General features: G+C 37.6%; 1 protein-coding gene across 23 annotated transcripts in view; it reads right to left on the bottom strand.

Annotated features, from left to right (window-relative positions):
* The window catches only part of Gphn (gephyrin), a 467,448-nt gene that overhangs the window by 46,898 nt on the left and 408,155 nt on the right, over positions 1–12,395 (bottom strand). For all 23 annotated transcript variants that reach the window (XM_006515899.4, XM_017315079.2, XM_006515903.4 and 20 more), the window contains 3 exons: positions 11,683–11,741; positions 10,615–10,768; positions 296–417 (listed from right to left, as the gene is read on the bottom strand). In XM_006515899.4, coding sequence (XP_006515962.1) covers positions 296–417; positions 10,615–10,768; positions 11,683–11,741 — 335 coding nt within the window. The remainder of the gene's footprint in view (positions 1–295; positions 418–10,614; positions 10,769–11,682; positions 11,742–12,395) is intronic.

The raw sequence follows: 12,395 nt of genomic DNA, 5'->3' as shown, positions 1-12,395 counted from the left end.
AGCAGCAATGGCTTCACTATCCTTAGTCTCCAGAATAAAGTCAGCTACACTGACATAAAACCTCAACTTAACACACCACAGTAAAGTGAAATATTTTTCCTTTTGTAATACCCATTTTAAGAAATATGTATTACTAATATAGTCGAATGCACCTCTATTTAGGCTTCTGAAGAATATGACCAATGAGAAAACTACGTTGTTCAATCTGTCTCTTTAGCACCAACTCCACTTACTCCAGTAATGTAAACATTCATATTTCAGAATAACTACTTTTTAAAACAAAATGTATACTTACTTGTCTCCTACAATTCCCAGGTTGATTGTTGGGTAACCATGTTCCTGAATTGTTGCTAGAAGTGTTGATCGATTGCTGTCCCGAATCTTTCCTGGTAAGAGATCATCTTCAGGATTTAGCAGCTACAATGTGGAAAAACAAACAAACCTCTAAGTATTTTCTTAGGTAATGTTGCTATTCTATTATAATGGAAGAAATTAGATGTGAATTAGTTTAGTATCTGGTTATCTATGGCAGCATCCAGTATGTATAATTATGCTCAAAAGATCTTTGAATAAGTATTGTAAGTAAAGGAGAATGTTGAACAGTCGGCCAGATTTCACACCAGCTTTGGCTATAATTTGGAAATAGTGTCAAGGAGAAACTGGACTTTCCTAGAAACTGATTATTATAGAATCCTATTTGGTCTGGAATACTATCTTCCAGTTCATCTTAAAATACTTTTTATATGGATGAGTATTTTGCCTACATGAATGTCTGTGCTTGTGTTCCTGGTGCCCACAGAAGATAACACTGGATCCTCTGGAACTGGACTTAGAGGTGTTTGTGAGCTGCTGTGTGGGTTCTGGGAGTCACACCTTGGCCCAAAGAAAGGACAGCCAGTGCTCTTAACTACTGAAGCATTTCTCTAGCCCTCTTTCAACTCATCTGACAATGAGAATATCTGACATTTTCGAGTTTGAAGAGAAAAACCATTTGCTTTTTTTCTTTCAAGCTTTTTGGTCTGTTTTCTGAAGTGGAGTCAATACTATTAAAGAAAAACTTCTTTGAAAGAAACATATTTTGTGTCTGAGATACAAACTTAAACAAGGAATACAGACATATTCTATTATCTGTCTGTCTGTCTGTCTCCATCCCCATCCACAATTCCATTTCTCTGAGTTAATATCTACCAGTGGTGTCAACAAAACAGAAGAAAACTTACTTTATGTTAGGATGTTTTAACAAGGAGTCAGCTTAGTCGGTATAGTAGGAACAACTTTGGATTTAAATATAAATTACCTAAACTCTTAGCCTTAATGTTCTCATTTATAAAATGACTTTACAGCTACCCTGTAAAGTACTTGTCAGAATTTAAGTAACAGTTTACGTAGATAAATGTGATATATTATTGATTATATATCATTACTATCAATATATTACCAATATTACCATACTATACATTACTACATGGTAGTATTAATGATATTAATATGTTATTAATAGTTCAATAACTGTGATTATCTTTTCTCATGATCAGAGTATTCACTTTCTCTTTGTTCTCATAATGTCATTGCTAGGGGATAGTTTACACCATACTTGTTTACAGTGTGAACACAGACTCTTATGACTCAACGGATGACTCAACGGACCCCTTACCGACTCCACTCACACTGAAGAATAAGTATAAATTATATTTTGAGGGCCAGTAAGTGGGTGTCAGCAAGTTGTAGAGGAATTTTAATCCAGCAACATGGATGCTCTGGTAAGGGATTATATCCAAAGCTATAATCCAGCCAGAGTACAGACACACCCTGGATTATAGTATGATCTGGCTGGAATGCAGACATGCCATTAGTACACACCTATAATTCCTAAAAATAAAGCTAAAGTTAGTTTGTAGAAGGAAACAGCAATGTTTGAAAGTGACAGCTAATTGAGGGGCAGGCATAACGATGAATCAGAGAAAGGTCTGATATAATGAGTAAGAAGTAAGATATGATCAACTCACATGAGAACAGCAGAGAGAGGGAGGCTATTTAAAAGCAGTAAGATAGAAAAGACAGTGATGGTGGTGGTATGTGTATAGCAGTTTTACCAGGATAGTTTTATAGACTGATTACACAAAGAATGAGCTAAACATAGGTAAAGATAGAACTAGCCAGAGAATGAGAAAGAATCAAAAGATTAGAACATATTGCCAAAGTTAGTATGAGACCAAGCAGAATAATTTGGTTGGATGTGGAGAAAAGCCAGATTGAATCAGTCATCTTGTAAGATTAGATTGTATGGAGTCGAGAAGCTTCCATGCCTAGGCCTAGGGATAGTTAGAATAGAGAAGGAAATGCTTTGGGCTCACTCAGCCTAAACCATGTATTCACACAGCTTGGGTGTGGTTCTAATCTCATCACTTCATCTGAGGAAATAAAAGCAACATTTATAGACCAAAGTCTGTCAGCCTGTGCTTGGTCCTTGAAACTCATGTACAGGTAGAGGAGAGAAATTGAAAGATCCTGACAGAATATAAAAGGACACAGAAGCCCTGAAATTGGCAAGATAGATGTCAGTGTTGGCAGAACTAGCTCCACTGATTTAGAAAAATAGAGGTGCACAATGCTCTGGCCACTCCTTGAACCTGTGTGTCTGCCAATGTTTTGACCATTCCTTGAACCCATGTGTGTGCCCACTGATGAAGCCCATTGCCAGGTGTTTGTGATATTGGTTGCTGAGAGAGTCAGAAAATCTCCCCAGCAACCACAGCCCGGACAATCCTGAGTTGCTACACCTGCAGCAGACTCTTTCATTGTACCCCTCCCATACCCATTTCTTGAGAATAGACATTGTTTATATCTGGAAATCCCCTACACCCCCCTTCGGGCCTATAAAAACTGGGACCTCTTTCTCCTCGAGATCGACTCCTCTACCCCTGAGTGGGATATGAGTCGTCCCCCCAGAGCTCTGGCTTTCCCTGAATAAAGCCTCATGTGGTTTGCAACAAGCTCAGTCTATCATGAGTTCTTGGGTGTCCGCTATTGTCCTGAGGCCTGAGCGAGGGGCTCCTTTCGGAGTCTTTCAAAATGACTACACAAAGTTGTACTTTTACCTTTACAAATACACCATGGTATGTATGCACCTCAACCCTCCCTGATTATAATAAAGAGAGAGAGAGAGAGAGAGAGAGAGAGAGAGAGAGAGAGAGAGAATAAGTTTCAGAGACATTTTCTTGTTAAGGTCCTAAGGATCACACTCAGGCCCATGTGCTACAGTACTGAGCTTCAACCTCAGACCCAAAATACCACTTAGAAGTAGACTGAGAAGGAGGCAGAAAGCAAGCCTACTATCTCAGAGACTTTGTTAATACATGGAATACCCAGGGCAATAACCACAGTTTCCCCTTTAATCTTCTTTCTGATTCATTAGAGATGTTATGTATCCAGAGTTTTGGCTTCATGTTAAGAAGTAGTGGCTTTGAAACTACTTCCTTATATGAAAATTGGAAAACAACTCTGCCATGTTGTGTCACCTGAAAGTCTTAACTTAAACACTATACTAATTTACCTTTATCATATGCTATAGGATACTGTAACCTACTTTTACTGGCAGTGACTGGAAAACTGCTATTGCAGTGCTGATATAGATGAATTTTCTGATTCATATAGCAAAAGTATTGGACTCATAATTCTATAAAGGCTACAACCTGCCTTTATAGAAAGAAAATTGTGTGCTTATATTATTCTTCTTGTTATTGGTATTATAGTATTTATTTTTGCCTCTCTGTTATGTTTTGAAAATAGTTCCAGAAATAGAATAGAATAGAATAGAATAGAATAGAATAGAGATAACTGGAAAACCAGTACTTTGTAAAACTGACACAATGAAATAATAGCTGGTTAAAAAAGGGGGTGGATATGTAGCAGAGGATGGCCTTGTCAGGCATCAATGAGAGGAGAGGCCCTTGGTCCTGTGAAGGCTTGATGCCCCAGTGTAGGGGAACACCCTATAGAAACAGGGGGTGGGGAATGAAATAGGGGTTTGCGAAGGGGAAGCCGGGAAAGGGGGTAACATTTGAAATGTAAATAAGTAAAATATCCAATATAAGAAAAACAAAAAAGAAAGTTAGGCGATTCCCATCACCATTTAGTCTTCTATTCTTTGTTCTCTTCCCCTTTTACATTCACAAATAAATGAAATAAAGAAGAATGAATAAGGGGCTGGAGAGATGGCTCAGCAGTTAAGAGCACTGACTGCTTTTCCAAAGGTCCTGAGTTCAAATCCCAGCAACCACATGGTGGCTCACAACCATCCGTAATGAGATCTGATGCCCTCTTCTGGAGTATTTGAAGACAGCTACAGTGTACTTACATATAATAAATGAATAAATCTTTACAGAAAAGAAAAAAGAAAGGAAAAAAATGAATGAGAAAAAAATGGGGTGGATTTAAAATTCATTATTTTCAAAGAAGAATACAGAATTAAATGGAAGGCTAAATATACTAGAATAAACCCACAATTGTCCTCTTTACAACTTAATCCTATTTTCTATCATATTTCTAGTTATGTCAGGAATTAAAACATATTACAATTAAAATACAAAGGAAGGAAAAAATACAACATTTCTTTTTTTTTTGGTATTGTCAATGGAACTAACTTCTTAGCTTTTCAATATCCAACTTTTGGACATTAATTTTTCCTTTGTAGTCTATTCTTTTCCCAGGGTCTCAAAGATTAAATCCCCCTCTCCCTTCCTTCCTTCCTTCTTCCTTTTTTCTTTCCTTCCTTTCTTCCTTTTTTTTTTTTTTTTTGAAGACAGGATCTCACTGCACAACCTAGCTGGGAACTCACTATATGGACCAGGCTGTTCTCAAATTACGGAGACCCCTCTGCCTCTCAAGTGCTTGGATTAAAGATGTGTGTCACTACTCCTGGCTCTATTCTATTTGATTTCCAAATTTTCTTCTAGTCTGTTACCAACATCTCCACAGCAATAGCCCAAGTCCCCAGTTCTGGGTAGTCAGTATATTACATCTGAGTTTTGTAAAGTCTTACAAGTTGTTGCCCTGCCAAAAAACTTCTTTACTTCTGAGGAATGAAGTAGAAACATGAACTTCATGAACTTATGTGTAACTCTATACCAAACTACTATACCAAACTAAGTGTGTAACTCAAATTATCAGAAGCAATATTGTTTTTAATACAAACTTATTTAGATATCTGTATTTTGCCATAGATCATGAACAAATTTATTTAATTGTAGCTCCAAGTGGGCTACAAAGGTGCGAACGATTGTTCCAGAAAGTCACCAGCTTGGCAAATTTTTCCTGGTCTCTTTTTGGACTGGCCTCACTAAATCTCCTTGAGAAGCACCCAATAGCCAACCCCAGTCCTCAAATCAGGTACGTAAACTGCTGTAGTTCACTCCCTTTAAGGTACTACTAAGATTTTGTAATATGATAGAGAAATATGTCATCTCAAAATATGCCACTTTGGTATAAAGATGATTTTTGATCTGAAGGCAATTGTGAAGCATTAGAGCTTCTCAGCAAGGAGCAAGTATAGGGGCCAGGGGCGGTGGTACAGACCGCATTTCAACACCCCCCAAAACACATAAATCAATAAAAGTGGTAAGTTAAAGGAAAGGACTTAGGTAAGAAGTCTTGTCACTAAGATTCTCTTTTTGGTTATGTTGCACTTCACTGAATTCCTTTAATCTCTTTGTTCAGGGGATATAGTGGCTTGAATGCTAAATGTCCCCTCATAGCCTCATATACATTCGGACCATAGTTGGTAATGTTGTTTAGTGTATTATGCAACCTTTTTAGAGGTTTTGCATTGCTGGAGAAAGTAAACCACTGGGGGCCAGCTTTGAGGTTTTATAGCCATACTTTACTTCCTATTTTCTTTCTTTGTTTCCTGTGTGCAGATAATTATGTGATAAACTAGCTTTTTGTTCCTAGGGATTGTTGGCAAGCTTTTCTATCATTATACACTCTAGCCGTCTAGAACTGTATGCTAAAACAAACCCTTAAATTGCCTTTGCTCATGGTATTTTATCACAGCAGTAGAAAGGTAACAAATACGGATTTTTCTATGTTAACAAATTCACTCATTTTGAATTATGATATTTTGGTTGAACTCCCAAAATTAGTTATTTTTGTCATAAAATAAGGACCTTAGGACATTTTGTTTGTTTGATTGGATATGTGCTAATTTTTTCCCTACGTGAAGAGCTGCTAGAGTTTCCATTTGATGCTAATAAGCATCGTATCTACCAACTGACTACATTTATATCTGTTACTAAGATTTTTTTATTAGTCTATAAATGATTTATTTTATTTGAGAAACTGGACTGGAGAGAGATTTCTTTACCCATTCTAGATTGTTAAATTTTAGGGTTCAATGTTGAGAGTTTAATTTTTATGTTTAGCTAATGAATTCATGCATTCATCAAATACTAAACTACCTATTGGTGTTAACTTTAGCTTGTTTGGTCATGTATTTATTTCTAAAAGACATTCCTTCATCAAGGACAAGTGCAGCACTTGGAGTACTTTTAACATGACTATAATATTCACACAAAAATACTTTTAGAACAAAAGGGAAATATAATTTTAGATATTCAATGATTAGCATTTTATTGTTATGCAAGACATCAAAAGGAAGTCTGCAAGAAAGGTAAAAGTTCTTTTGCTAAATCCTTATGAAGAGACTACATCTTAATTTTTCTAAATGGCAAATCCACTTAGTTTCTAAGAGACCTCCCACTATTTCTGTTCTTCAGAGTCTTAATGAATTCATCACACACCTAAGACTTGCTTTCTCATACATTGAAATGGCATTGCCTGCACGTAAGACTTCTATGTAAAGTGAAGGTTATAACTTTTTGTCATGGTACCTATTTTCATCTCCCTTGCAAGCAGCAGCTCTTTTTTACACCTTAACTTTTCTTTCTCCATTTTTCTAGAAAATTTACTAGTTGCACAAACTAATTTGATGATATATGTACACCATACAACACCCACACCAACTAGATTAACACACACACACACACACACACACACACACACACACACACAGAGAGAGAGTCAGATTATAAACTGAAGATATTTTCTCGAAATAGCTTTTACTTATCTGAGAAAAATATAAGGTTAGCCTAACTCCCTTGGCTACTTGGTTATAAAGTAAGACAAGACAAGAAAGAGGAATATTTACCACTTTTAAACATAATTTAAGGTTATTAAGCATAAAATATTGGTTTAGAGCATGGAAGATAGTCAGATGGTCAAGTGCTGGAGTGTGGATTCTTAGCACCCATAACAAACAAACAAACAAACAAACAAACAACAAGAAGAAACAAGTGTGGCCCCTCAGCAAAAGCTTGTAATCCCAGTGGTGGTTTAGCTCTAGCTTTAGTAAGAGACCCTATCTCAACAAAAACAAACAGACAGACAGACAGACAAACAAACAAAACCCACACCCACAAAATAAGGAAGAACCCAGCAGGTAACATCACTTGATGTTCTTCCAAAGGATACAAGTTCAGTTCCTGGAATCCTTATTGGGCATCTCACAACCACCTATAACTCCAGCTCCATGGGAATCCAACAATATCTTCTGAGCTCCAAGAGCACCCACAGAAACAGACAGATATAAATAAAAATAAATCTAAAAAAAATAAGTTCCTATATGTATGTGTGCATGTATGAATGCAAGTGTGATCACCCATATGGGTAAGTATGATAATGGCCTGAAGTAAAGAAATGCCAACACATTTTTAAATGACTGACTGACTGAATATAAGTAGTGAAATTAGGCTATGAAAGACTAAACAATAAACATACTCAGTATTGGTAACAGCATAGAAAAAAGAATTTTCCAATACTTAAGAGAAGGCAAATAATATGATGCTTTTGGAGGCAATTAAGTAACACATGACTTAATGTTTAAAATAAAGCATTGACCTAGGTAAGGCTATGAATCGAACAGAAAAATGGAATATTCAAATCAATCTGAATGTTCATTATAGCATTATCTTTGCTACCAATAAAAATGGGAAACAAATTAAATGTCTTATAATAGACAAATGATTAATATAAGGAACTTGTAATAGAGAACGGTTATATAGGTTCCGGTTTCTGTCTGCGTCCTGGAGCTGACCCTGATTCACAGCTCTCCGTACACAAATCCCACTGGGAGAGAGCAGGTCTCCCAGGAGTGCTGATACACCTGAGAGCACAGATGAGAACACCACTTCTGCTCAGATTCCTGGCCCAAGAGGGATCAACCCAGAGTCATCAGGTCACAGGAACCAAGGAACAGCTGGGGACAGGATCCTTCCAGTTTACATCTGCCCCCTGAGCTGACCCTGAGCCACACCTATCCATACCCAAATACTTCCTGGAGAGAACTGGTCTCCCAGGAGTGCTGGCATAGAGGCTTACAGGAGGGACAAGCCACAGTCAGAGACTGCAAGATCATCTAACACCAGAGATAACCAGATGGCCAGAGACAAGGGCAAGAGCATAAGCAACAGAAACCAAGGCTACTTGGCATCATCATAACCCAGTTCTCCCACCACAGTGAGCCCTGGATACCCCCAACACACTGAAAAAGCTAGGCTCTGATTTAAAGTCACATGTCATGATGATGATAGAGGACTTTAAGAAGGATATAAATAATCATGAGATAACTACCAAGAACAGCAGCAGCAGTGGAGTACAGGCGGCTGAAGCCTAGAAGACAACGGGTGTGTGATACAAAGGGCATGGCTGAAGAAGTGACCCAAGCCCTTGGAGGAACCCAGAAGATCGTGAGTTGGATCCCAGACATTGGATGGTTGGAGATTGATTTTTTGCTTTTGATTGTGACTGTGCCCTGATATATTTCCCTCTTGGAGGAAGTTTTTTAGTGAAATCCACAGTTAAGAGACTTTGAATTTTAAAAGATACTGGATATTTTAAAAGGATTGAACTTTTAATATGTAAAGACTACGGGAATTTTAAAGTTATTTAGATCTTGGGGATGAATAAGAACTAAGGGTTGAGGCTTACTAGTGATGTATTTGTGTGTCAAGTTGACAAGGGGTCAATTGTATTGGCTAGTTTTGTGTCAACTTGACACAGGCTGGAGTTATCACAGAGAAAGGAGCTTCAGTTGGTGAAATGCCTCCACGAGATCCAGCTGTAAGGCATTTTCTCAATTAGTGATCAAGCAGGGAGGTCCCCTTGTGGGTGGTGCCATCTCTGGGCTGGTAGTCTTGGTTCTATATGAGAGCAGGCTGAGCAAGCCAGGGGAAGTAAGCCAGTAAGAAACATCCCTCCATGGCCTCTGCATCAGCTCCTGCTTCCTGCCCTGCTTGAGTTCCAGTCCTGACTTCCTTCAGTGATGAACAGCAATGTGGAAATGTAAGCTGAATAAATTCCTTCCTCCCCAACTGCTTCTTGGTCATGATGTTTGTGCAGGAATAGAAACCCTGACTAAGGCAGATCACAATCATATGATGTAATTTAGAGGTCAAATTCCTTGAGACAGAAGGTTGAATGGTGGTTCTTAGGGTTTGGGAAGAGGAGAAATGGAGAGCTGTAAAATGGATATAGAGTTTAAGTTATGTATGAATGAAATACATTTTTTTGAGAGAGAGAAAAAACCAAAAAGGAGAGAACAAGAAGTTGGGTGGGTAAGAAGGCAGGAAGGGACCTGGCAGGAGTTGGTTGATATTATGTTATGATAAAAATATATTTTATCATAAAATTTTATGATAAAATATATCATATATGATATATCATTTATGATAAATATATATATATTATGATAAAAATATACTTTAAGAACAACAACAACAACAACAACAACAACAACAACAACCAACCAACCAACTCAACCCAAACCAAAACATTTTTGGCAATAGGAATGAGGGTAGCCAGGTGTAGTAGTCCACTGCTTTGACTTCAGCACTCAGGAGGCAGGCAGATCTGTGAGTTCAAGGCCCGCCTGGTCCACATAGAGAATTCCAGGCCACCGAGGGATGGTACCTGGTGAAGTCAACTATGGAAGTCAGTGTGTAGGTTCCTCAAAAAAAAACTGAAATTAGAATTATGTGATCCAGTTCTACCACTTTACTGGAGTGACTAAATCAGCAAACAACAGACAAGAAGATAGGCTAGCCATGATACCTATATCAGTCACTTATTTTCTATGATGGATGGGCCCTTATTTCAGCAACAATATACACAAATCATTTCACTGGACGAGGTACTGTGCTTGCACAATTTGCTATCTATAGCATGCAGCTAACATTCTTTTTTTGTATTAAGAGTGTAGAAAGGACATTGGCTATATTTCATCTTACAAATGAAAGGGAACAATTTCTTAACCTGCAGTTTCTAGTTCTAACCCATCTTCTGTACCTGAACTATGCCAAGGGCAACTTATTATTTCTTTGTTACAGAAATGTGGTCCCATTGTTAAGAACCATAATCTACAATGTTCCATTTATGATGGATAACAGATGTCAGGAAAGGTTTTATTTTATAAGCTCTCTCCTTTATTATATTTGTCTATTATTATATTTTGTTTATTATAATATTATATTGTCTATTTATTATATTTGTCTATTTATTTACCTCATTCCCTGTTGACATAACGGCAACCACTGGAAACTTATTAACTTCCACTTCTGTGACACCCACAGTTGCAAGGAGACCAATCTCTGAAGGGCCCATATGGGTTCCTTTGGCCAAAACACACTCCCCTCTCTTAATGTCATGGCCGATGGGTCTGAAAGTCAGAGCAGAACCATAGCATTATGGCTAAGATTAACATTTTTCTCTACTCAGAGGGAAACTTTAGTATTAGAGAGGAGACAATCAGGGGGAAAAAAGGTTCAGAAATGAGTCAGGAGCCAAATAATGAGTTATATCATACTACAGAAGACAAAATAGAAATATCTATGACTGCTAAACAGAAATGTTACACTTGAGGTTACTTTATATTTTTGTATATTGTATTATAGGTAAAAGTACTAATTTCAAACTTTCTCTGATATGAGGCAAAGATTTATATGAAAATATCTAGCAGCATTAACAGAGGTCCATAGCTGGTTAGCTCTGTGATAAGGAGAATGATGTTAATAAGATTAGAGTTGATTTCCATATAGACACCTTAGGTTGATCCCAATCTGAGGCTACTTTCTTGTTGGTATGTGTACCTCAGCCTGCTGCCATAAAGCTGTGAGAAACACAGCTTTGTTACTTTCTAGTGCAACAAAATAATTCAAATTATGCATAAAAACCTCATCTTTAAACATAAACAACAAATTATTACATTATTAAGGGTAGTTGAGGAGAGTGTACTATCAGCTACTTGTATAGACACATAATCATTTCTATTCCAATTTCTGGATAATCTACAGGTTAGGACTCAGTAATTTTGGACTGGCTAGAAGAAGAATTAACTGTTAGTTTATGTACTTAAAACTCTACCCTTTTCTCATGTTGGTTTTGATAATTTTATACATCTTAACTATTTTCATTTAAAAAACAGGATAGACATGGGATATAAAATCTAGAAACTTCTGTTAAAGCTTGAGAAAAAATAGCTAGTTGACATAGCTGTGGGTTTATGTTGTCCTGAGTTCATGATAGAAAGGTAGAAGCACAAGTGGGTTATACATCCTGAATGTCTGAACTTACCGGATATCTTGGCCTGGCCGAGCTTGCACCAGAATTCGTACTTCAAGTTCTTCAGTACCCTATAATTAGAGCAGGTGATATAATTTCAAATAATGTAGTCTAATATAGTCTATATAGCCTATATAATTTCTGATCAATAGGAATGAGCTTCTCTGATACTTTATCATCAGACAGGCCCATATACAAATATATACAAAACCATTTGCTAACTCTTTGCAAAAAAATCAGTGTGAACTTTTCTTTTCATATTTTATTTTTTTTATTAGATACTTTCTTTATTTACATTTCAAATGTTATCTCCTTTCCTAGTTTCCTCTCTGAAAATCCCCTATCCCCTCCCCCTCCCCCTGCTCCCCAACCCACCCACTCCTATTCCCAGTCCTGGCATTCCCCTATTCTGGGGCATAGAACCTTCACAAGACCAAGGGCCTCTCCTCCCACTGATGACCAACTAGGCCATCCTCTGCTACATATGCAGTTAGAGACATGAGTCCCACCATGTGTTTTCTTTGATTGGTGGTTTAGTCCCAGGGAGCTCTGTGGGTATTGGTTAGTTCATATTGTTGTTCCTCCTATGGGGCTGCAAACTCCTTCAGCAGCTTGGGTACTTTCTCTAGCTCCTTCATTAGGGACCCTGTGCTCCATCCAATGGATGACTGTGAGCATCCACTTCTGTATTTGACAGGCACTGGAAGAGCCTCTCAGGAGACAGC

This window comes from Mus musculus, chromosome 12 (genome assembly GCF_000001635.26).
Source record: "Mus musculus strain C57BL/6J chromosome 12, GRCm38.p6 C57BL/6J".
Classification (NCBI taxonomy): domain Eukaryota; kingdom Metazoa; phylum Chordata; class Mammalia; order Rodentia; family Muridae; genus Mus; species Mus musculus.
The sequence above is the reverse complement of the archived record's forward strand: the minus strand, read 5'-3'. Positions and strand labels throughout refer to the sequence as shown.